Genomic DNA, 22,323 nt, shown 5'->3' on the forward strand with positions numbered 1-22,323 from the left:
ATACCGTTTCGACTACATAGTACTGCTTTGCCCCACCTACGTGAACAACCGCACCTAGACGGGCATAGGAGTAAAAGATGACGACTTCTTTGTAGATATCTTAGACCCTAACGAGTTATCCAGCCACCTTAAGTTTTGGCATAGGCAATTCCCCAAAAATGCGCAAACCCTTTTCATACTGGATGACATTGCCTGCGGGGATGACGTGAAAAGACGCACGTCGGAGTTAGTAAAGCTTGCTTTCAGCGGCAGACATGACAATATTAGCGTTTGGTTGCTCTCGCAGCAGCTTACCAGTGTCTCCAAACCTTTTAGGGAAAACATAGGTTCACTTGTCGTCTTCTACACACCAAGTAAAAGTGACCTGGAAACCATCTTAAGCGACTATGGCGGTGAAATATCCAAGGAACAGTTGCGCGAATACATGCGGCATTTGAAAACGCACCAACATTCCAAGATGATCTTCTCTTTGAGGTTTCCGTATGACGTTAACATATATGGAGATTGAGCAGCTCATAGATGAAGTCCCCACGCAGCTAGACGAAAGTAACCTTAAGGAACAACTTAACATCCTTGTGTCTTCTGGGAAGTGCAAGGAAATGATAGGATGCCAACTTACCCACGAGCAGGTTAATAAGTTCTCAGAAGAGGAAGTCAAGAAGTTCCATAAGAGGTACGAGGCTGCCCTTGCAAGTAAGACCACGGACGCCGTAGCAGACTCCGCAATTAAGCTGGCAACTAAACTTCTTGGACTTGCGCTGCCCATAGACGACGAGGAGCAACTACAGAAGGACATAAGAGAGGACTATGTCATCGCTCAAGAACTTGAGATAACCTGTGGGTGGTTGTCTTTGAAGTGTGATAAGTTAATGGCAGTCGCCTCTGCAGCACTTCACGTAGCTCAGCATGTCGACTTGAAAGAACTTACGACGTCTTGGAAGGACTTCAAGAAGGACAAAGAAGTCGAAAGGGTGTTCAAGGCAGCACTTGCCGAGGTACCTGATCAAGTCGTCTCAAGTGACTTATCAAGTCCTCCTTAAGTACTTGCTTAGGTCATCCGCGGGAGTTACTCAGGTCGCCCCAAGTACCTAGTCAAGTCATCCCTAAGTACTTATCAAGTCCTTCAAGTCCTTAGTATAAATGAGTGAACCAGAGTCGAAGGCAGAGCAGCCTCAGGAGGAGCAACAAATCACCAAGGCTAAGTCCCCAGGCAGAGTCGCGGCGGGGAAGAAGCTCGCAGAGATGAACAGGAAGAACAAAGCAAAAAAGGAGGAAAAGGTGGAAGAGAAAGAAGAGGGATCCTTCATCAATCTGGGCTACGTCATTGGCGCGTTTGGAGTCCCTATAGCAGCAGGCAGTCTTTACTTGCAATGGAAGGCCGCGCAACCAAAAGTGGAGTGGAAAGCCGTACACGTGACGCAGGAGCCCCCCAAAAAGAGTCGCATCCCCGAAATGGATTAGGCCTTAAAGTATATGGACGTACCAATAGGTGGCATTGTTGGCGCCGGCCTCGGCCTCGCCATCGGAAAGACTATAGGGTTTGCCGTGCTTGGTTGGTTTGGCAGAAAAGTCCTAGGTGAGGAACTCGTGGCCGACCCAAGTAAGAGCTTTGCTAACTTTGTAAAGATAAACATTTACCGTGATTAACTTAATCTGGTTTTGGGCGCTAAGGAGGGATGTCATTCGCGAACTGCGAAGGAGAAAAGCTTCTAAGGATATGATATAATGTCGTCTGGAATATTGAAAACCTTTGAAGAGGCTGCTATTATTACTTCTATCGCTGCGGGTATTGGTTGGGTAGGTAAGAAGGTGATCAAAGAAGACTTCACCGAAGACCCAAGTAAGAGCATTGCCGGCTTCACTAAGATGACCGCCGCAGTAGCGGGCAGCATTGTCCTTAAGGACTATTTAACGAAGGAAAAGTACATCCCGGCGGTGTGAGCAAAGCTCACGCCATAGGTTTAAATGGCTAGCGTGGTTGTAGGCGGAGTTATCGCAGCTTTAGCATTCACTGGAGCTAATTATGGCGGTCAATATTTGGATAGATTAGTCAGAGGCGACAAAAGCGGAGAATTAGCCGCCGAAAGAAAGAGACACGACTTAGCGCTGGAAAAGTATCAAGGGGATGTGGCGGCTTGGAATGAAAAAAGACAAGCTTACAGGGATTGGCTGGACAAGAATTACCAAGACAAAAGGAAGGCAGACAAGAACTTTGAAAATACAGACTACGCCTTTAAACTTTATGCGCAGGCGCACCCCGCGGCATTGACGGGGTTAGGAAGGCCTCAGTTTAAGAATTACTACCAGCCTTCTAAGAAACAAAAAGACAATGAGTTGGTCTTCGTAGGAGTCGCAGGGCTGGCCGGAGGTGTTGCTTTGGCGTATTTAATCTAAGCTACGCTTAGCCCCTAGTGACGCGAAGCATGAGCGTCTAATATATATGATCGTCTTTTTGGAAAGCGACAAAAATAACTTTACCACTTATTTGAATCCCCCCCATCAAAGCACATAAGGTTCGGCTCATAAGTTGCTCTTTGTACAATTCTTGGTATAATTTAGTCAATGCTGCGGTTACTGAGCATACAGGAGGATCTAACTATCAAGCCGTAATGCTGCCCAATGGACATTACACACCAATCACCCTTGCTAAGGAATTAGCAAAGCACGGTTATACTCTCACCACAGGATTACCACACGAAATGACCCTCAAACATAATATGTCAAATTATTCAGTAACTTTTGGAAAGTCTGACCCATTGGGGGCTTTATTACGTGCCTCAGGTAAGACGATTACCAACACGGCCATACCTGTAAATTGGAAAGTCGCGTCCTCTTATGAAGTCTATTGCGATTTGGTCAATAGTTACAGCAATGGAGAAAAGTCTTCTCTTATGTCTAAGTTCCTGCCCAAAGGTAATCCATTTGACCTGGTAGAATACACTCCCATTTCTTTAAACTATGATTTGTCTCATTTGGTAGAAAGTATCAACATCACCATCAAAGTGGACGGAGAGACGGCGGACTTCAACGGGCGAAAGATCAATCTTGTCTTGGAATTCATATAATGGGCCGAACTGAGGACAAACTTAAGAGGATTTACTATGGGCCTGAAGGCTATTGGAGAGGAGTGTCGACTATCAAGAAACTTGCAGCCGCGGCCAGGGTATCAGAAGAAACGGCTAAGGACTGGTTAAAAAAGCAAACCCTCTGGCAGGTTTATCTTCCCGTGCCCAAGTACATTCCTAGGCCCAGCTTCATCGTAAATGCCCCCAACGAGGTTCATCAGGCGGATTTGCTTTTCTTACCGCACGACAAGGTGAGAAGGAAGACCTATAGATACGCCTTGACCGTAGTTGATATCGCAAGCAGATACAAGGACGCCGAACCCATAACCAGCAAGGATTCTGGGGAAGTCGCAGAAGCCCTAGGTAGGATTTATAAGCGCGTTTTGAAATGGCCCAAGCTACTGCAAGTGGATGCGGGGACAGAGTTCATGGGCGTGGTTACCAAGACCCTGAAAGACCGCGGCACCAAAATTAGAAGAGCTGAAGCAGAGTACCACAGGGGTCAGAGCATCGTCGAAAGATTCAATAAGACCTTGGCCGAGCGCCTCTTTGGGTACCAGTATTGGAAAGAGCTGGAAGATCCCTCCAAACGCAACAGGGAATGGACCCAGAGACTCCCCCAGGTCATCGTGGCTTTGAACAACGAGGTAGCCAGGGCTACGGGAATGAAACCCAAGGATGCCATAAAAAAGAAACACGTGGAACACAAGTCCTACGTCAGAAGTTCAAGGCCGGTCTTCCCCCAGGAAAAGAGAATAGGCGATGTCACGGTTCGATATCTCTATGAGCCAGGTGAATTAGAAGGAGGATCCAAAAGAGCTACGGATCCTAATTGGTCTTTGGAAACTTACCAGATCCGAAGTGCGATAGCTAAGAAGGGTCAACCCATCTTGTATTATCTTCATGATGGTCCCACGCGTGGGTTCGTCAAAGAAGAACTACTTATCGTGTGATGTCCGAATGCTATCGTATGGATACCATCATCACACATCCATCTCTTACCATCAAATGCTGACAGGGACACCTTCTCTTGCGTAACGTTGTGTATTTGATGTCCGTAGCTGCGTAGGCTGTTCATCTTATGCCGCTGTTCCTTGCGTGTTCGTAAGACCTTTAAGTAGGAATCGTGGGTTATGTCCTTCTTAACCACGTATCTTTTTACGCCTTTAGCTTTCTTTTCTACACCGTCCAGCTTTAGCACGCTGTACATCTTTGGTTTTAGCCCCACGTACTCTACTATGGGTTTTCCTTTCATCTCATCATTCATTTTCCCGATTACTTTCTTATTCTTCGCAGAGAAGAGGAAGTGGTCGCGCGAGTAATCGCTGGTGTCGTACTCATCGATGTCGGGAACGCAGTCTTCGTAAATGTGTTCCGTCTGCATCTCTAGTATCAAGGAATCGGTGTCGGTGTATAAAAGGCGGCATTTGTCGCCGTATTTCGGTTTTAGCTTATCGTAGTAAAACTCATACATGAGCAACTTTGATAGGTCTATCACTGTAAACCCAGTGTATACGGGCTTATTCAGGAATAGGTTAGCTTTCTTCATGTGAATCACGTAGAAGTTTAACATTTCTACGTATCTGACGAATCCAGGCTGTGACACGTATGCTTCTGCTTCCTCTCTGGTGCTGGATATTTTTATGCTTACGCGCTTGCGAATGTTCTCCATGGTCTTACCAAATACGCTGTTGTTCAATAGTTTGAACAGGTTCTTCTCAAAGTCATTCTTTGCCTGCGTACGCTTTTGTGTGTTAAAGTCAATGTAGGAGCGCATCCATGGTTCCTGCGTTAACTTCAAAACGCGGTGTATGTGCGTTACTCGCATTCCATGTCGCACGTAGAACTGCAGGTTGCGGTAATGCACCACGTACTTCTTCTTGTCCATCAGGTTCATAGTTAGTTTCCTGTACGGTTTGTATCCGGGACACATTTGCTTTTGCAGCGGACTCAGCTGCTTAAACGGTATCTCTATCGCTTCTGGTGCTAACGGGAACTCATCGTGCGCGTCGTGCAGGTGCGCTGGGTATTCCAAATCCACTTCTAAGACGTAACCTTTGTCGTCTTCTTTACCTACCCGCATGTAGAAGTCTATCGGTTTCACTTTGTCCCATTCGAAATCTCTTACGGGTAAGTACTGCGACATTGCCCAGCCGTAGAGGTTGTTAGCGTCTAAGTAAAATATGTATGTGGTTGGTTTCTCTGGGTCGTACTCTACTGTGGGATTGTTTGCTCTGGCGTATCGTCTGCTGGGCCCGCAAACGCCACCACGAATACCGTCTTCCATAAACCGGTACATGTCGTATTCCGTCAGGAGATCCAGTTGCGCGTTTGTCTTCTTTAGCAGCGCACTCCAACTAAGCCCAGGAGCCGTGTAGAAGTTTGCTGGATCCAACCCGTAGTATTCCATTGCCATCTTTCGAAAGCTTTGGAAAACATCTGCAAGCAGCACTACGTCAGACCTCAAGTAAATGTCGTGGTAGTCCCCCATCGTTTAGCAATCATGCTTCTGCCACACATCTAATGCGTGCTGGTACTCTTCGTCCTTTATTCCAGACTCGGTTAAGGTGCTGTAGAATCTCTCTTTGGGTGGTAGGGGCTCTTCAAAGCGCTCTCAGGAATCCATGTACTCATATGGGTACACTCCTTTCCTTTCTGCGCCGTATTGACTGGAAATGGGGAACTCCGTGTTGTATTTCACGAGGTTTGCTAAGGAGTCCGCCATGAATTGCTGTGAATCTAGGAACTTCAACTTGCCTACGGTTACGGACATGTAGCGCTCTTTGTTGTTAGGTATACACTTTACGTCGGCTCCGTATGTCCCTTGTAGAAGTAAATGGGAGTCGTACCCGCGCAGGTTGTGAAAGAACACGGGAATCTCCATGTCGGGGTCCAAATGCGTTCTGCATCTCCAGTCGGCTGCTCCTACGTATTCACCCGTCCCTTGGTTGTAATCCAGTACCTTATCCATGTAGAAGTCTTCTACGAATCTTTTGTGGAAGTGAATGCAGTGCGTTGATGGCTTGCCTGGCTTCTCACCTTCCTTGTAGTACGTCCCGCACTTGAAGTGCGCTTCTCCTAGGTATTTACCCTCCTCATCCCAAACTTTCTTGGCTTGCCTGCCGTATTGTAGGAGGCGCTGCTTGCATACATGACATTTTTTTTTGCCTTCGCATATGCTTCCTGGCTTTCTTTGGTAAATGCTACCTTCTTTGGTTTCCTCAGATGTCGCCTTATTTTCTCTTCCTCTTCCCTCAGCGCTTCTAGGAATTCGTTGGCTGCGTTCTTGCCTCTGTAAATGACTGGTCCATCTGTTTGTCCATCTGAACGTACTACGATGTACCCGTAAGAGCAGATCTCGTGCAATCCCAGCCTTTTCGTGGCACCATTCCTTTGGTCTTCTTTGGTAATGATTGCTTCGAAGTCTGCGTAAATCACATACGGCACTCGGGTTTGCTTCTTATGGTCTGCGTACTCTAACTCCTTTTGCGTTGGCAGCTGGATCCGTTGCGCTACTTCCTCTACGCCGCGGCAAATCTCGTCGTGGTCCTTTAAGGACTTTAAGGAGGTAAACGATAATAAGCAGCAATCGCAGAAGTATTTCTTGCCCTTGTGCTTGGTGTGTCTGTAAAACAGTCTGCTAATATGTTTGACCCATGAGTAGTGCCCGCCGTAGTAGAAGAGGTGTATGCGCTCTCCTTTTGCCTTTGACAACACCAGTGGTACTATCGTTTGGTCTCTGGCTCCGTAAACGTTAATTGCTAGGTCGTTCTCCTCCTAAAATATGGGAATGTCTAGCAACTGCATTGGGAACTCCACGCCGTCCCACTCCAAATCATCTGTTGGGTACTTACTTGTTCGGCAGGGGTTCTCGTCTACTGGATACAGTGCGGATCGTATTGCCCACATAAAGCAGCGGTTGTCGTCATTCTTTACGTTAACGATGGCCTTCTTCCTTTCTACCCACGTTGGTAGTGGTACGTAACTCCCTCCTCGTATTGGCACGTACCTAGCTAACCTCCATACCTTCTACCTCCTCCACTATCCAACCTGATCCTTCTCTCGTGTAGTTGGCGAGCGTCTCTGTAATTGCTTCTAAGGCTTCATTAAGCGATCTATCCAGGTTTGTGGACTCAAATATGACCAGTGACTTCAATCGCAGCATTTCTGTCGTCGTTACCTCATCTTTTGACAGACTTACTTCTACCATTATGCTCGCTTTCAGGGCTCCTAGTTCTTCTATGCCTTTTCGTAGTGTCCTTTTGACCTTCCTTTCTGACTGACGCCAAAACTGTCTGACGTCAATCTCACCGTTACCTGGTATTGGCACCGTCTCGAAGTTGGTTTGGGATTCCATATATAATAGGGAATATCTTATGCTTAATTCCAAGCCCTTTTCAGATCGTCGTAGTCATACTAGCAGTCCTGGCAATGCCAATACAATTTAACCTTTGTATCGAACTTCTTACCACACCCACAATCATAACTACTCATACATTTCTTCTTCATCTTCAAATGCTTCTTCAAGTCTGCCTCTCTCTTAAAAGTTCTCTTACAATCTTCGCACTCCATATATAGACTAACATATTTAACTACGTAGACATGGGATGCGGGTATTCCTGGTGTAAACCGAGGTTCTACAAACGCGGGTAAACCTCGGATGGTCACTGTTTTGGAACCCCCGTCCCCTGTACTACTAAAGTAAAAGCAACAACTGCAGCATATTTTGAGGCAAATTGTTGAGTGAAACATTTTATTTTCATGACCTTAATCATAACTCCCATACATTCCCTTATAAACCATACACTGGAACCTTGTTTGGGCTGCCTGTGCTCTGTCGATAAACAGCTACCCCTGTACCACAGGAATCCCTAACCAGAGAAATCGGCGAAACCACTAATACTTAGGGTGGAAAGCCTTTGGTCGCATGATAAGGATTACCGGCCTCCTCTGAGGTTCAAGCATCACAAAACATAGCGCAAACTCATCTCGGTATTACCAAATACATTTGTCACTAGTTTTGCTTGGCAATTTTTTTTACTAAGATTGCCGTCCTGAATTTATACATTAACCATTTATGCATATTATTATAATAAATCTATGGGTTACAAGCATTCCCAAGCAGGGCGATCCAGGATTTACAAAGGGGGCTCCAAAATGGTTCCAAAATGGCCGCCACGTAGCAGCATAAAGAAAAGAAATAATACTCAAGGGAATAACACATGATCTGAAATGGGTGAAGTGATTAGGCCTGCTCCCAAGACATTTGATGTGGGGAATCTTTACACCCAGCAGAATCAAACCTTCATTTTGTTTTCAAACCCATAGCTGTTATTTCAAGACAAGAGAAGTGGTAAAAATAAGATTTATTTTTAGACTTCTGGGTAAATCATTTTGACAGTACCAAGTGACAGGTACTCGTCAAGATATGTGTCAATCTTCTTGTCAACTGTCTTTAACCACGTGACCTTATTGAGCTCCAGTGATTGGTTAATACTGGTTTCGTCACGCACTTCAAAACCAACTTCCTTCTCATTGAATTGCCGTGACTGCTTTCCTGATTCTTCTTCATCCTACAAAGGAGAGGTTATGTTTAATATTGAAGAGGAAAAGCCTCGCTTGTATATAGGGGATTTATGGGCAGACTTAAATCATATTACAATACACTTTGTTACTATATTTTATCTTAGGCATGCGACAATCACCTTGTGTTCTCCAAGTTTTTCAAGCCTTTCTTTGGCTCTTGTAATGACAAATCTTTCCAGTTCACTTCTGGTCGCTTCTCGCACGAGTTCGTTGAGCTCTCGTTCCTTAACTGGCCGAGCGCAAAGTAGATGGTTGCCCCAGGTGATGATAGCTAAGGTAATGACACTTCCTATCAATAATAATAGATTGATATTATTAATAATAATGATAATGGTAATAATCTATGGGGCCGGAAAAAACAAAAATTTCAGTTGGTCTTCTGATTGAGGCCATCCACTTTTCCAGCTCAGTCTTTTCTGTTCATTTGGTAAACGCGTGTACCATACGTCAAAGTCACGCTTCCCGCGCTTTCCTAACCATTACGGGAAATCCGGAATTTCCAACCGGATGGATTGCCTTACTGAACGTTAAGCACCCCTGGACCTTGGATTTTCCAAGACAGCTCCTTTTCTCAGTGGATTGAAACCAAATAGCGAGAGAGGAAGTATAAGACATGAATCATAATTTACCTGTCAACAGTAATAGCCCAAAATTCTGCGCCTCTGATTTTGCTTCTCTCTGCACTCGATGCCAAGCGAATTCTTCGTCTTTCGTACAAGGACGAACCACACCACACTCGTCGAAGCCCGCACGATAACAAATCCAAATCTTTGAGTTGAGAAAAGCAGAAATAACCCAAGCAATTGAAGGCATAAACATGTAAAGAAACGCAGCTACTCCATGGCCGATCATCTCGATGTTCAGGCATTTTTCCTTGGACGTTCTTGAGTTCATCAAAAGAAGGACGTTCTTGGATTTGATGAGAGTGACGACGAAGAGAACGCACGGAGGAACGAGTAACCATAGCAAAGCATTACGACAATTGATGCCGTATTTGCTGACGACTTGCTCGAAGGCGACGACTGCAAAGATGGCCGCTGCGTTTTTGATTGTCTTTTTGTCTTGGAAGACAGTGTAGAGTTTCACCATTGTTTTTTAACTGTAAATGCAGGTCATTCAGACTGAATAAACTCGTAAACCTAAAGTCATGGGTGAAGGTTGAAATCCGAAGGGTGGTGTAGTAGTAGTAGTACACTCGCCTCTCACCTCTAGGGTCTCTGGTTCGTTTCCTGGTCTCTCCATCACATGTGATCTGAGTAGAGATTGTTGGGTCTCTCTTTTGATTCGAGGGTTTTTCTTTGGGTTCTCCGGTTTTCCTCCCTTCGAAAAGATCTGAGCCCTTAACTTAAATCAACCTAGAGGCTTTTTATTCATGGTTCGATAGAACTGAGTGAAGAATCTTTCCGTTAACAAGCCTATATTTAACATGTTCCTTGTAACATTTTGCGTAAATAAAAGGAGCTTATTCCTCATTACTTCCAGAATTCAAGAAATTCTGGTCCAGCATTAACAGCAACTTTGGCTTTTCTTTTTTTTTTTTTTTTTGAAAAAAAAGCTGTCTTGAAAGGATTTGAAAAAGCCAAAACGCGTAAAGCAATACTTTAAACAGAAAAGCTTAACAAAAGCACTGAAAAATGTGAACAAAATATATTTACCTTTTGGATATTTTATAATCTTCGTTGGAATCGGGAAAAAAATAAAATCGCAACTACAAAATGACGTTTGTTTTGAGACAGTAACACATTGACCTGCAAAAAGGTGATGAAGTCACAGTAAACTATCGTACAGCAAAACCACGTGGTTATTCAAGAGGAAGCACATCCATTGACTTTCGTAAATTGAGGCCCATGATTGGTTGACTGCGTTTTCGTATAGAGCTATTCAGTGTGACGACAATCGCATCAAAAACGACTTCCGGGTCCAAAATGAAATGCTTTTTTTATAGAGATTTTTCATACTTTTCCTTCATGACAAGGTTTCTTGACCAAAGTCCTAATTATGTCAGATGGACGTGAAATCATTAAAAACCCGTACATTTTTCGCGGCTATTTGTGAGCAGGAGATCGACCAGGAAATACGTCACAACTTAAAGACTATATTGCTTTTTGATTGGTTGAGAGCGGTAGCCCTTTGACAGTAGAAGCACGCTTTGATTTTTGGTCATCCAAAATTATCCTTTATTCTTGAAACATTATACATAAAGTCATATTAATTAAATTTATATATCATTACTAGTAATTATTAATAGCTGTTAATAGATTAATAATTCATGAGGTTGAACCCCACCATCCTCCAGCATGCGCCTTCCTGACTTTCTGTAACTGAAAAGGACGAAATGTAAATATATATCAATTATTACTAATTTATTATTATTATTCATTATTAAAAAACATTTAATACGCATGCGCAATGCGTTTCACGTGTAGTCAATTACGCCCGTATTCCTATTGGTCAGCAGTTCGTGACTAAGCATGCGCAATAGATTTAAAATCTTTGTGAGGATTAACTGACTGTGGGAAAGGGGAAAGGGTTAAATTGTCGTGCCAATCCTACCTCTTGAGGACTGAACTGCAAAACAGTTGCTATGGCGACGATCATTTGTTCTTTAACGGAGTAGCTCGTTGACAACATGAAGCGAAGAACGACATTTTTGACGTACTCAAGGTTGGCACTTTCCCTTGACCTGTGGCGGAAAGATTTAAAAAAAAATTGGTTTGCGGCGAAAATACTTGGAAGATACTGTCTGTCTGTTTGTCTTTCTGTCTCTCTGTTTATAAATGCCTGTCTATGCCTGTTTGTTTGTCTGTCTGTCTGTTTACAAATGCCTTCTATGCCTGCCTGCCTGCCTGTCTGCCTGTCTGTCTTTCTGTCTGTCTCTCTGTTTATAAATGCCTGTCTATGCCTGTTTGTTTGTTTGTCTGTCTGTGTACCTGACTGTTTGTCTGTCTGTCTGTCTGTCTGTCTATGCCTGTCTGTCTGTCTGTCTGCCTCTTTATCTTTGCATCAGCTAGATTTGTGTTTCCAATAGGCCCTTTGCAGCTAGTGGTCACGTGCTTGGATACCGCTTAGCAACACAAAACTGGAGAGCAAGCCTTCCAGTAAACAAAAGTTGTAATAGGTCAAGCACGCGTGGTTTTATACGATAGTTTCATCGTTCAAAACGCTTAATCCTTTTGCCCTATCTACAAACACAGTAAGATAATCTTAAATTCTCTCCTTTGGACTCGATTTTTGGTTCGAAGTAACGATATTCTTCGCGTTATCGCGAAAAAATTGTCACCGCCGGCCCGCTCGACGGCTGAAAAACATGGCGACTTCGCAAGGTATGTACTTCAAAACTCTCCTTTTTTTTGGTTTCTTTTCAATTATTGGACTTCTAAAATCTCTAAAATAACAGTTTAGATTGTGAATGGTGATCGATTGTAATTGGACGGCATTTTAATGGACGATTTGTTTATTTTTTGTGAGAGTGATTCCACGTCTAAAGTCAAGACTAACCCATGTTTACATATATTCGCTGTAGATGTTAGAACTCCCGACGAGCCATCACATACCAAGAAAAATTCTTCGTACCATTGTTGTGTTCCCTTGTGTAACGGAGATTCTCGATATCATCCTGATTTAAAGTTTCACCGCTTACCAGGCCGTGCAAGGGATGAGCAATTGAAAAAGGAATGGCTGGTGAAGATACGAAGAGATGTGGGCCCACACTTCAAGGTATATAGGAATCTAACAATATCAATGCACAATACGAATTGCCTGTGGATCTTTAAAAAACTGTAATGAAGATAAAAATAGTTGAATACAGTTACATTGTTATTAAAAGGACATTTGATTTATAATAGGTTAACAAAAGTACCAGAGTGTGCTCAAAACACTTCACTGAGGAAGATTACAATCCTCCCACTGATTCTGGACGTCAGTTGCTAAAAAGAGAAGCTGTACCATCAATCTTTGACTGGTCAACCAAATCCAAAGCAAGAAGAAAGATAATTCGACAAGTAGATAGGTTTAGGTAATGAATATCACATATTTCCACTTCAATACATTTCATTTAGACTTGACTGATGGAATTGTACTTGATGTTTATTTTGGTTTAAACCAAAATAATTTTATAATTTTAATAATTTAGTCTTTTATAATTTTTTATTTAGTGTGAACTGAGTGTGAACTGAGTGTCATCATAATTTCAAAACCTTTTTACAGAGACACTCAGACAGATGAAAGTGATGACAATGAAGATAATAGTCCCAGCACTTCTACAACCTTCAGCATGGATGACCTACAAGCACAAGTCCAGTCACTCAGAGCACAGTTCCAAGATGCACAAAAGCAACTTGAACAAAGTAGAAATGAAACTGCAGCTGCCCTCACTGAAATAAAAAGGGTTAAAGTTGAAGCTGCAAAAGAAATTGAGGACATTAAGAGGCAAGCTGCAGAACAATTAGCACTTAATAAATTTGGGCTTGAGAGATTTGGCACAGACAATGAGATCATAAGATTTTATACAGGTTTCCCATCCTATTTACATATTCAGTTCTTTTTTAAGTTTTTGCAGCCATGTGCTGCACAAATGACATATTGTTATGCCTCTGGAGAAAGAGAAAGTAGACCAGACTCAAGAAATATGCTTCTTGTGGATGAATTGTTTATATTTTGTGTACGCCTCAAACTAGGTCTATTCGGACAGGATTTAGCTCATAGGTTCCGAATACATAAATCGTCAGTTTGCAGGAAATTGATCACATGGACTAATTTTTTGTATTTTCTTCTTGGTAGTCAAGTGATCTGGCCTTCAAGGCAAGATGTTGATAGGTTTATGCCAGAAGGTTTTAAAAAGCTTTATGCAAGCACACGTGTCATTTTAGATTGTACAGAGATTTTTGTTCAAACACCTACCTCCCTACTACTTCAGTCGCAGCTTTATTCTAGTTATAAGAGTAATACTACACTCAAGGGTTTGATAGGCATTACCCCTAATGGAGCTATTAGCTTCGTTTCTAGCCTTTACACAGGGGGGATTAGTGATAAGGAAATCACAAGGTGCAGCGGCATTCTAGATTTGTTAGAACCTGGTGATTCAGTCATGGCAGACAAAGGGTTTGACATTGAAGATTTACTTAGGGAGAAGCGGGTAGAGTTAAATATTCCTCCGTTTCTTGAAAGTCAGGAACAATTCTCTGCCGCAGATGTTCAAAAAACAAAGGCACTAGCAAGTCTTAGAATTCATGTCGAGAGGGCAATAAGAAGAGTCAAAGAGTACCACTTTTTTGATTCAGATGTGCCATTGTCCACTTTAGGTTCAGTCAATCAGTTATATACTGTAGCCTGCCTCCTTACAAATTTTCAAGGCCCACTTATTTTATCCAATGGTAATAATGAGGCATAGTGTCTGTAAGAAGTTGGTGAATGTATGATTAATGTGGCTTACATAACCCATTAGATAATCTTTAATGCAGGTTGGTTTATCATGTGTCTTGGATTGCTTTTTGTAACTATTTCAATTTGTTTGTAAATGAAAACTCAAAAAAAAAAAACTAATGAACAAACACAAAATCTAAATAGCACAAATAAATATAATACTAATATGATATAAATATAATAAAAAATAAATTAAGATTATGAATTGATTTGTCATTAATAAAAATAATATAATATTTGTTATCATAAGAAATCTGGCCATGGTTTGAGAACAACAACAAAAATCTTAGTGTATTAATGTAAATAGTAATTGAAGAAAAAACTATCAACTTTGTCCTTTGCTTGCTGGAAAAACACTGAATCAAAATTAATTCTAGAGCAAACAAACAAATTTTCGTCAATGTAACTGAAAAAATCACACCATTCTAATCCTGTGAGTCCAAGCTGGCACTGGATCTGGTAATAATAAATGTCTGTTGTTTTCAGTTTGTACTGGTTAGTGTTCTGGTCCTTGGTGAGATACCTCACATTGTCAAATGATGTTTCCCCCTCTTTAACGACCTTTATTTCTAACAAGCCAAAGGGATTCTGACCATTATTTACGGCATCAAGGTCATAAACTTTCCTGTCTGGGCTACAACCTAGCCATGGGCACTTTGGGTGGACAATCAGCCCAGATGGGAAGAGGTTTACTCTTCCACCCTTTGCATTGCTAGCATAGACCATGGCAGCATGTGGTTCAAGTTCAATGCCTCTTCTCATTGCTGCAGTTTGTACAAATCTGGTGGGGTTTAGCTGATTGACAAGGGTGTCAAAATGTGACACCCGGCGAGCGACAATGCCAAATTTGCTTGCTGTTACCCTTTTTTTTCTGAGCAGGTGCCATACATCACTCTGACTTTGAGTGACTGTTTGCTGCTGCACTCTCAGTGATGACTCTGTTGTCACAGACAATGTTCCAAATATAGATTGTTGACGACTGTCAAGACAGATTGACACATTGTTATTAAATCTGTCCTCTGCACTTGAGAGGGGAAGCTCTGGGAAAGAAGTGCAAGTAAAATCATTTATGATGTAGTCAGTTGACATCTTTTGTTGATATGACAGGACACAGCCTTTTGGGACATTTCCAAACTTGCTCTGTACAAATGGGATATTGCCAAGTTGATCTTGATTGGGCAGAATGGTTGTAAAGAGAGGATAAGGTGGTTGGAAGCCATTAAAGTGCTCTTTTGTGAGGGTAGGATACTGGGTAGATGGGGAATACAAATTACTCTTGATATATCTACTGTACGAAGCGCCAAGTTGGGGTTTTTTCACTAGCACGTCTTGTATTTCTTTTTGTGCGATTTTGGATCCTCTAGGTATGCTCCAACGCTGCTTCATGCTGGTACATGTTAGCTCATCAGGCAATGTCCGATGTCCCAGTTGCTTAAGAAGGGCTAAATAGTAAAGAAGCCCGATCACATGATGGCAGTATCCACCTGCCCCGGCTACACATGAGCACAGCCCAGACAGCAATGTCAAATTGTTGTTCTGGACTGACACCTCTAAAATGTGCGGTGGTTCAGACTTCCTCATTGAGCGGTAACACTTGCATTTAACTCTCACGCACTGGTCGGTATATATCACTAAAAAATTGGAAAAATTAGTGTGAATTGTCTGCCATTCATATCATAATGAAATAGAAAAAACATTTTGGCTATCAAGTACCTTTAACGTCATGTAAATAGCCTGGTTCCGCCATAAATTTGTACGCTTTCGAAGTGCTTGTGCAGCCAGACTTCTCTATAGCGTAGCTCCCTACATCATCGAAGGTGAGGGAAGGAAAGATAGAGATGTCTTGAGTTTCTACTTCATCTAAAACAAAAATAAACATAAAAATATCAGTACGAAGAATTTTTCTTGGTATGTGATGGCTCGTCGGGAGTTCTAACATCTACAGCGAATATATGTAAACATGGGTTAGTCTTGACTTTAGACGTGGAATCACTCTCACAAAAAATAAACAAATCGTCCATTAAAATGCCGTCCAATTACAATCGATCACCATTCACAATCTAAACTGTTATTTTAGAGATTTTAGAAGTCCAATAATTGAAAAGAAACCAAAAAAAAGGAGAGTTTTGAAGTACATACCTTGCGAAGTCGCCATGTTTTTCAGCCGTCGAGCGGGCCGGCGGTGACAATTTTTTCGCGATAACGCGAAGAATATCGTTACTTCGAACCAAAAATCGAGTCCAAAGGAGAGAATTTAAGATTATCTTACTGTGTTTGTAGATAGGGCAAAAGGATTAAGCGTTTTGAACGATGAAACTATCGTATAAAACCACGCGTGCTTGACCTATTACAACTTTTGTTTACTGGAAGGCTTGCTCTCCAGTTTTGTGTTGCTAAGCGGTATCCAAGCACGTGACCACTAGCTGCAAAGGGCCTATTGCCCCATTTTCAAGGACTGTAGTACTAGTGTGGCATGGCATACCTCTAGATAAAATATAAATCCTATCGCGCATTGCGATGAAGCTATGCAAGACGTCAAAGGCTGATAATTTTGTTGTTGTTTGGAGGGTTGGGGTCGGGGGGGGGGGGGGGTGGGGGGTGGGGGTTGCTCACCGATCTCGTTCAAGTTTTCTGATTTCCTCTTTCAGTGTTTTGCATTGATCCCCTTGTCTTGCTTCCCTGTAAAGAAAAAAGCGTAAAATTTTGAGTATTTTTAATATTCTTAATATGAAATAGGACCACGTGCTGCGCAATTCGGAAAAAAAATAATTGCGGGAGACTGACTTAGTTATAGAAATTCCCAAATTGCAAAAAAGCATGTGGTCCTATTGCATTAATTATATAAAGCCACATATGAATCGGTAAGTTTAGTGAGTCGTATTTGTAGCTTTTTTGCGCTTCTAGATTCCTGAAATTTCCTGATGGAATGAACTGGACTTCGGGATCGTGAAGATCGACCAAAATTTTTTAATCGAATTTTCACATTTTAAAAGCCTATGGATAATCTTTATGTATAGCAAAAACATGCCCAACTCCTAAAACTTGTTTTCCTCTTCTAGATGACCGAATTTTGGGTGTTTTTTAGTTTTGAAAAATTTGGAACCGGACGTAGATGGAATGGACTGGACTTCATTTGGCTGGATTGTACGGATCGTAGACGTTTTTTAAGGCCGAATTTGCAACTTTTATCCTATGATTTTTATTTTATTATTCATAACTAATGATCTTAGTCCGAAATCGTGCAAAAAAATGCAAAAAATTTTTGAATTTTTTTTTAACTCCTGTGAAGCCGGTCATCTGCAAAGGTTTTTCAAAGGACTGTACACACCATGTGTCTATAAGTGACTGTGGATCGTTACAGAATTTTACAACTAATTTTTCTTCATTAAGATGCTATTAAGATAAATTGGATGTTACTTGGATTTGATGGGAATGGATTAGATGTGACTGAAATGGATTGCAAGTGACTGGGCGTCAGTCAGTACTGAATCTTAAATTACCAAAAAAAAGTATTTTTGAATTTTCACATTTTGAAAGGCCATGGATAATCTTTATGTATAGCAAAAACATGCCCAACTTCAAAAACTTGTTTTCCTTTTACAGATGCCCGAATTTTGGGTGTTTTTTAGTTTTGGAAAATTCGGAACCGGACGTAGATGGACTGGACTTCGGCTGGCTGGATTGTACGGATCATAGACGTTTTTTTAGGCCGAATTTGCAGCTTTTATCCTATGATTTTTATTTCATTATTCGTAACTAGCAATTTTTTGCTGACATTTTGAAAAAAAATTATTTTTTTTATAGATTACAATGGTTTTGTTTTAGGGATATATTGAGCTCTCTCCATCCCTCACCTTAATGCCATCTCTCGTAGTTCATCTTCTAGTTCTATTTTCTGTCTTCTTAGAGCAGTACTTTCAGCTTCTCTTCTCGCTTGTTGCTGAGCGTAGTGAATCAGAACACCCTCCCCAGAGGACAACTAGTGAAAAGAGATAAGAATCATTGTACGATAATACAGTGGTTTTAGGGCAGCCATGTCGTAGAATAGTGAACAATGCAATTTTTTTGCATATGCTGATTGTTTTTGCACAAACTGATTGAAAATATCAGAGTAAAAAACTATCTATAAGAAATTTGAAGGTTTGAAAAGGGAACCTTCTTCCGCACACCAACCCCTATGGTGACAAAATTTTGCATCTACCCCCACCCCTCTCAGTTTACCAATACTTACGCCAGTCTGCCTAGTAATGAGTTGACACACAGCTTCATTGGTATCTTCACTTGACTCACCACCACCTAGTTCCAAACTCTCGCTCGGTACCATCAACTGAGGATCCAAATACCGACGTGGATACGAAAACGATACTGTCCCTACCCGTGAGGGGCTTGCACTGGGACTTCGAGTTCTGAGTGAGTTGATCTCTGCATCCTTTTCAGCTAAAAGCTCTAAAGTTCGTTCTCTTTGCTTCAAAACTTGTTTTTCCAGTTCAGCAAGTTTTTGATTGTAGATGAGTTCACATTCTTCTTTTTCACTTGTTAAAGAATTTTCGGCATTTTGAAGCTCGGATTTTAAATCTGAAATGATTTTCTTTAACTCTGTTTCTTTCTGTTTAGCACTTTCTTGCATTTCATGGATTCTTTTCTCTAGTTTTGTGTTTCTAGTTTTTATTTTCTCAAGGTTTTCCAGCTGAGAAGTGAGGTCTTTGAACGACTTGCCTTTGTGCAGTGGGTTCGTTTTCGCTTTGTACAATTCAAACTCGTCCTTCAACTGCTTCAGTTCTTCCTGACAAAGTTTGTGAGTAGGATCTGAATTAAGGATAGAATCAAGTTCTGATTTACTTAATTCTTCGAGATCTGTAAAAATAAAAACAGAGTTGGACAATCATTTTCAGAATCATTTCAAGAACTATCGATCCATCTCATCTCCCACCCTCCTTCTATCCATCCATCACTTCTACTATGATCATTTGTCCACATCCATACATCCATCCCTGCAAATCCCTTTTTCCTTCCTTCAACTTTTCATCCATACATCCATTTTCCCTTTTTTCTTTCTTTCATCCATGCATCCATGCATCCATGCATCCATCCATCCATCCACCCATCCTTGCCTCCCAACTTCAGCCCCCACCCCCCGGTGCATGTCTACACTCACCTCCTTCTTTAAGAAGGGACGAATTCTCCACTGCATACTTCGATGCTACTTTCAGTTTACGCATCTGTTCTCTCAGTGACTCTAATTCATTCACTGTTTGTCTATTATTATCAGGTATTTCTGTTGTTGGACTGTTCTGTGATAATGCTGTGTTTTCAACATCCAACTGTTGTAAACGTTCTTTAAGTTTCTGGATAACCATCTGGTCTTGGAACTTTAGTTTCTCATAATTACCAACCACTTCTGAAAGTTCGGAAAGTTTGGTCTCTGAAAGCATAAAAGCACGGGCATTAGCATTAAACTTGGTACATAGTGAATCAATGACGCAATGTGCTGCCTGTCACCACTGTTGTCTTGGCAGGTTCAATACCCAGAGTCACCATCAGATGTGAGTAGAGTTGTTTGTTGGTTCTCTCCTGTGCTGCTTCGAGGGTTTTTCTCCGGGTTCTCCAGTTTTTCTCCCTCCGCAAAAATCAACTTCTAAATTATAACTCCATTATGGAACAAGAGCCACATGTTTGTTAGCCACTGGCTGCCATAAGTGCTACCCTCGTAAAACAAGGACGATTTTTATTTTATTCTGCATCAATATTTAAAATCTATCCTTCCTGATTTTCTTAGCTGTACTTTCAAAATATCGACACAGAATACGAACCTAAATCCGAAACTCTACTTTCTTCCACACTGGTAATCATCTCAAGCTTCTCTTCAGCTTCGTTTGCACGTTTTTGCTCCCTTAATAGTGCCTCCGCATTTTCTCTTTTAATTTCCTTCATTTCTTCCTGTAGCCTTAACAATAATGGGGAAGGCTTTGTAGCAGTTTCTTCAGCTTTCATCAGTCTTGTTTGTATCTCTTCAAGTTTTTCTTTCAAGCTCTGGATTTGGTGTTCATATTCCAAAGCTTTGCTTTCTGGAATTGATTTTGTATTTGAGAGTTTTTCTTTTGCTTCATCGAGTTGTTGCTCTAGTTCTTCTCTTGCTGTACGTTCCTTTGAAAGCAGAACTTGTAGTTCTCGTAGCATGAGGATGTTGTTGTTCTCTTCTTCTTCTCGTGACTGCTGTTCTTGTCTCATTCTATGTTTAGCCTAAGTAGACCAAAGCAATTTACTTAATATGTGAACCAAGGGTGGCATAGTGTTAGTGACAGCACTCGCCTCACATCTGAAGTCTCAGGTTTGATTCCTGGACTTGGCAGTGTCTTTGCAGAACGTGGTACTCAAATGAAATTTAACTAATCATAACTATGAAAAACTTGTGCGACAGTTCACCTCTTTCAGTTGATTCTCAACCTCTATCACCTTCTTTGACAGTGCCTCATTTTCTTTCAATAATTCTTCTTGCCTTGCTCCAAAATCTTGCTGCAAGATACCAATAGAAAACACAAAAGTTGCACCAAAGTTACTAAGAAATTGTTTGATGAGCAGCAAGAGGGATCAAGGGGCAAAAAAGTGCAACATTTTTAGGGAAGAAAAAAGAAATAGAGCAGAGAAAAAAGTTGTCATACTTGGATAATATTAATGCATTGGGTATTGAAGATGGGAAATGGATGGATGGGAAATGGAAGGATGGGAAATGCATGGATGAGAAATGAATAGATGGGAAAAGGATGGATAGGAAATATAGGAGGTAGGGAATTTGTAGTTTGTTATCTGTTTGGTTGCAACACCTACCATCATTTTCTTCTTGTCTGCTTGGTAATTCGATTCCATGATTGATTTTTGTTCCATTACAGTCTTAAGAGTTGATGTCAAAGTTGTTATTTTTTCTCTTAACAATTTTGTTTCGTCATCATTGTCATCATCATCGACATCATTTCCATCACTATTTTTCTCTTCCTCCAGCTCTATTGTCTTTTTTTTGTCTTTTTCATTCTCGTTTTTTGTATCTTCGTGTGAATTCTCCCTCAAAGGATGATCATTGACAGATACAAATTTGCCATCATTAAATGTCTCTTGGTTTTCCTCTGTCAACGGAGAAGAAGCTGGTGTTTTTTCTTTATTTTTCTGATCTTGGTTGAGGCCATCTGTTGAAGTACCCTCAGTTCTTTTCCGGTTTGTTCTTGTAGGTTTTGGAGAAGCTTGTTGTGTTGATGTTAAAACCTTGATGCTTGCATCCAGAGCTTCTTTTTCTTTCACCAAATTTTTGTATGCACTGACAACATCTACAATAAATTATTTTCTCATCAGGATCATCATCAGGATCACTACCATAACCATTGTCATAGATATGTCAGCATCTCTATCATCATAGATCAACCTATCATTATCACCATCATTATCATACCACCATTATCATCATCATCATACCATCAAAATCACCAAAACTATCATCATCATGTACTCTCATCATTACCATCATTCAGTATCATCACGATCATTTATACCATCATCATCGTTATCATATTGTTATCATCAAAATTGGTCTATTATCACGTCAGCAATCATTTTATCAACTATCATCAAAATTCTCATCATTAACATAATCACCATCACTATTCTAATTCTCTTTAATGACACATCAACTACCATCACCATCTCCTCCATCTGTAATCATCATCATGCCTCAATGTCATCATCACCGTCATCAATATCATTATTATCAGCAACACCACTTATTAAATTCAACTTTGAACCAAACTGGCAGCTTTCTTTAAGAAAAATAACACCTTACCTTTTACGACGACCTTACAGTTTGGACACGCAATTCAACTTAAACAAGATATCAGACACAAAAGCACAAACATCAATTTCTTAAACGTTACAATAAATATCTAAAGATCACCTCGCAACTTTGTCTCATAACGGCTCAACTTTTCACTCTTTTCCTCGATAATCCTTATTAGTTCAGATCTTGATTTTCTTTCCATGGTTGTTCAAACCATATCCAAATATGACCTCATCTCAAGCAGAATTATAAGCAAAAGTGAGTCCAAAAATCCAGACCAAAAGACAGCTGCAGACTAAAATAAACCTGTCCAGAGAGCTACTAGATATCTGAATTATATAGTACCAGAGGTATTTTAGAGATCAAAGCACTGGTTTTCGAAAGGGGTGACAATAAGATCAAATCAAAGGAAAATTTTCCACGTATCGTCCG

At 41.1% G+C, this 22,323-nt stretch overlaps 4 protein-coding genes across 8 annotated transcripts; 1 reads left to right on the plus strand and 3 right to left on the minus strand.

The window, feature by feature from the left end:
• Positions 1-8,413: 8,413 nt before the first annotated feature.
• On the minus strand, positions 8,414-10,418 carry LOC116296004 (uncharacterized). Of its 2 annotated transcripts, XM_031703968.2 has the most exons (4): positions 10,307-10,418; positions 9,281-9,750; positions 8,771-8,940; positions 8,414-8,638 (listed from the first exon to the last, which is right to left on the minus strand). In XM_031703968.2, the coding sequence occupies exons 2-4, from the start codon at positions 9,738-9,740 to the stop codon at positions 8,438-8,440; spliced, it is 831 nt and encodes a 276-aa protein (XP_031559828.1). In that variant the 5' UTR covers positions 9,741-9,750; positions 10,307-10,418; the 3' UTR covers positions 8,414-8,437. The 2 variants fall into 2 exon arrangements, with proteins under 2 accessions (XP_031559828.1, XP_088895489.1); XM_089039363.1 differs by lacking the exon at positions 10,307-10,418 and having other exon boundaries at positions 9,281-10,154.
• A 371-nt stretch (positions 10,419-10,789) lies between these two features.
• Positions 10,790-22,320, minus strand: LOC116295993 (GRIP and coiled-coil domain-containing protein 1). The gene is made up of 10 exons (XM_031703955.2): positions 22,009-22,320; positions 20,898-21,388; positions 20,496-20,585; positions 19,883-20,312; positions 19,228-19,494; positions 18,304-18,926; positions 17,927-18,051; positions 16,686-16,751; positions 11,205-11,334; positions 10,790-10,972 (listed from the first exon to the last, which is right to left on the minus strand). The coding sequence occupies exons 1-10, from the start codon at positions 22,091-22,093 to the stop codon at positions 10,919-10,921; spliced, it is 2,361 nt and encodes a 786-aa protein (XP_031559815.2). The 5' UTR covers positions 22,094-22,320; the 3' UTR covers positions 10,790-10,918.
• Positions 11,681-14,557, plus strand: LOC148906122 (uncharacterized). Of its 3 annotated transcripts, XM_089039537.1 has the most exons (4): positions 11,681-11,974; positions 12,175-12,368; positions 12,497-12,666; positions 12,858-14,557. In XM_089039537.1, exons 1-4 carry the CDS (start codon positions 11,959-11,961, stop codon positions 14,038-14,040), a joined length of 1,563 nt encoding a protein of 520 aa, XP_088895663.1. In that variant the 5' UTR covers positions 11,681-11,958; the 3' UTR covers positions 14,041-14,557. The 3 variants fall into 3 exon arrangements, with proteins under 3 accessions (XP_088895663.1, XP_088895661.1, XP_088895662.1); XM_089039535.1 differs by having other exon boundaries at positions 11,681-12,368; XM_089039536.1 differs by having other exon boundaries at positions 11,681-12,368; positions 12,497-12,660.
• LOC148906123 (uncharacterized) lies at positions 14,084-16,630 on the minus strand. Of its 2 annotated transcripts, none has more exons than XM_089039539.1 (3): positions 16,212-16,630; positions 15,786-15,932; positions 14,084-15,703 (listed from the first exon to the last, which is right to left on the minus strand). In XM_089039539.1, the coding sequence occupies exons 1-3, from the start codon at positions 16,225-16,227 to the stop codon at positions 14,367-14,369; spliced, it is 1,500 nt and encodes a 499-aa protein (XP_088895665.1). In that variant the 5' UTR covers positions 16,228-16,630; the 3' UTR covers positions 14,084-14,366. The 2 variants fall into 2 exon arrangements, with proteins under 2 accessions (XP_088895665.1, XP_088895664.1); XM_089039538.1 differs by having other exon boundaries at positions 15,786-16,011.
• Positions 22,321-22,323: the final 3 nt, after the last annotated feature.

The sequence above is a fragment of the Actinia tenebrosa genome, unplaced genomic scaffold, assembly GCF_029948245.1.
Source record: "Actinia tenebrosa isolate PJP-AT-01 unplaced genomic scaffold, QUT_ActTen_1.0 PGA_scaffold6__47_contigs__length_16458017, whole genome shotgun sequence".
NCBI lineage: Eukaryota > Metazoa > Cnidaria > Anthozoa > Actiniaria > Actiniidae > Actinia > Actinia tenebrosa.

Excerpts from the sequence above, each read along its gene's own strand:
- LOC116296004 (XM_031703968.2), bottom strand. The coding sequence starts at position 9,740 with ATGGTGAAACTCTACACTGTCTTCCAAGACAAAAAGACAATCAAAAAC. Across the intron at positions 8,941-9,280 it reads TGGGCTATTACTGTTGACAG|GAAGTGTCATTACCTTAGCT; the intron begins GTAAATTATGAT and ends TATTATTGATAG. Across the intron at positions 8,639-8,770 it reads AAAAACTTGGAGAACACAAG|GATGAAGAAGAATCAGGAAA; the intron begins GTGATTGTCGCA and ends TCTCCTTTGTAG.
- LOC148906122 (XM_089039535.1), top strand. The coding sequence starts at position 12,093 with ATGGACGATTTGTTTATTTTTTGTGAGAGTGATTCCACGTCTAAAGTC. Across the intron at positions 12,369-12,496 it reads ATGTGGGCCCACACTTCAAG|GTTAACAAAAGTACCAGAGT; the intron begins GTATATAGGAAT and ends GATTTATAATAG. Across the intron at positions 12,667-12,857 it reads CGACAAGTAGATAGGTTTAG|AGACACTCAGACAGATGAAA; the intron begins GTAATGAATATC and ends ACCTTTTTACAG.
- LOC148906123 (XM_089039538.1), bottom strand. The coding sequence starts at position 16,011 with ATGTTAGAACTCCCGACGAGCCATCACATACCAAGAAAAATTCTTCGT. Across the intron at positions 15,704-15,785 it reads CTATTTACATGACGTTAAAG|TGATATATACCGACCAGTGC; the intron begins GTACTTGATAGC and ends CCAATTTTTTAG.
- LOC116295993 (XM_031703955.2), bottom strand. The coding sequence starts at position 22,093 with ATGGAAAGAAAATCAAGATCTGAACTAATAAGGATTATCGAGGAAAAG. Across the intron at positions 19,495-19,882 it reads AAGTAGAGTTTCGGATTTAG|AGACCAAACTTTCCGAACTT; the intron begins GTTCGTATTCTG and ends TTATGCTTTCAG. Across the intron at positions 11,335-16,685 it reads AGAAAACTTGAACGAGATCG|GTCAAGGGAAAGTGCCAACC; the intron begins GTGAGCAACCCC and ends TTTCCGCCACAG.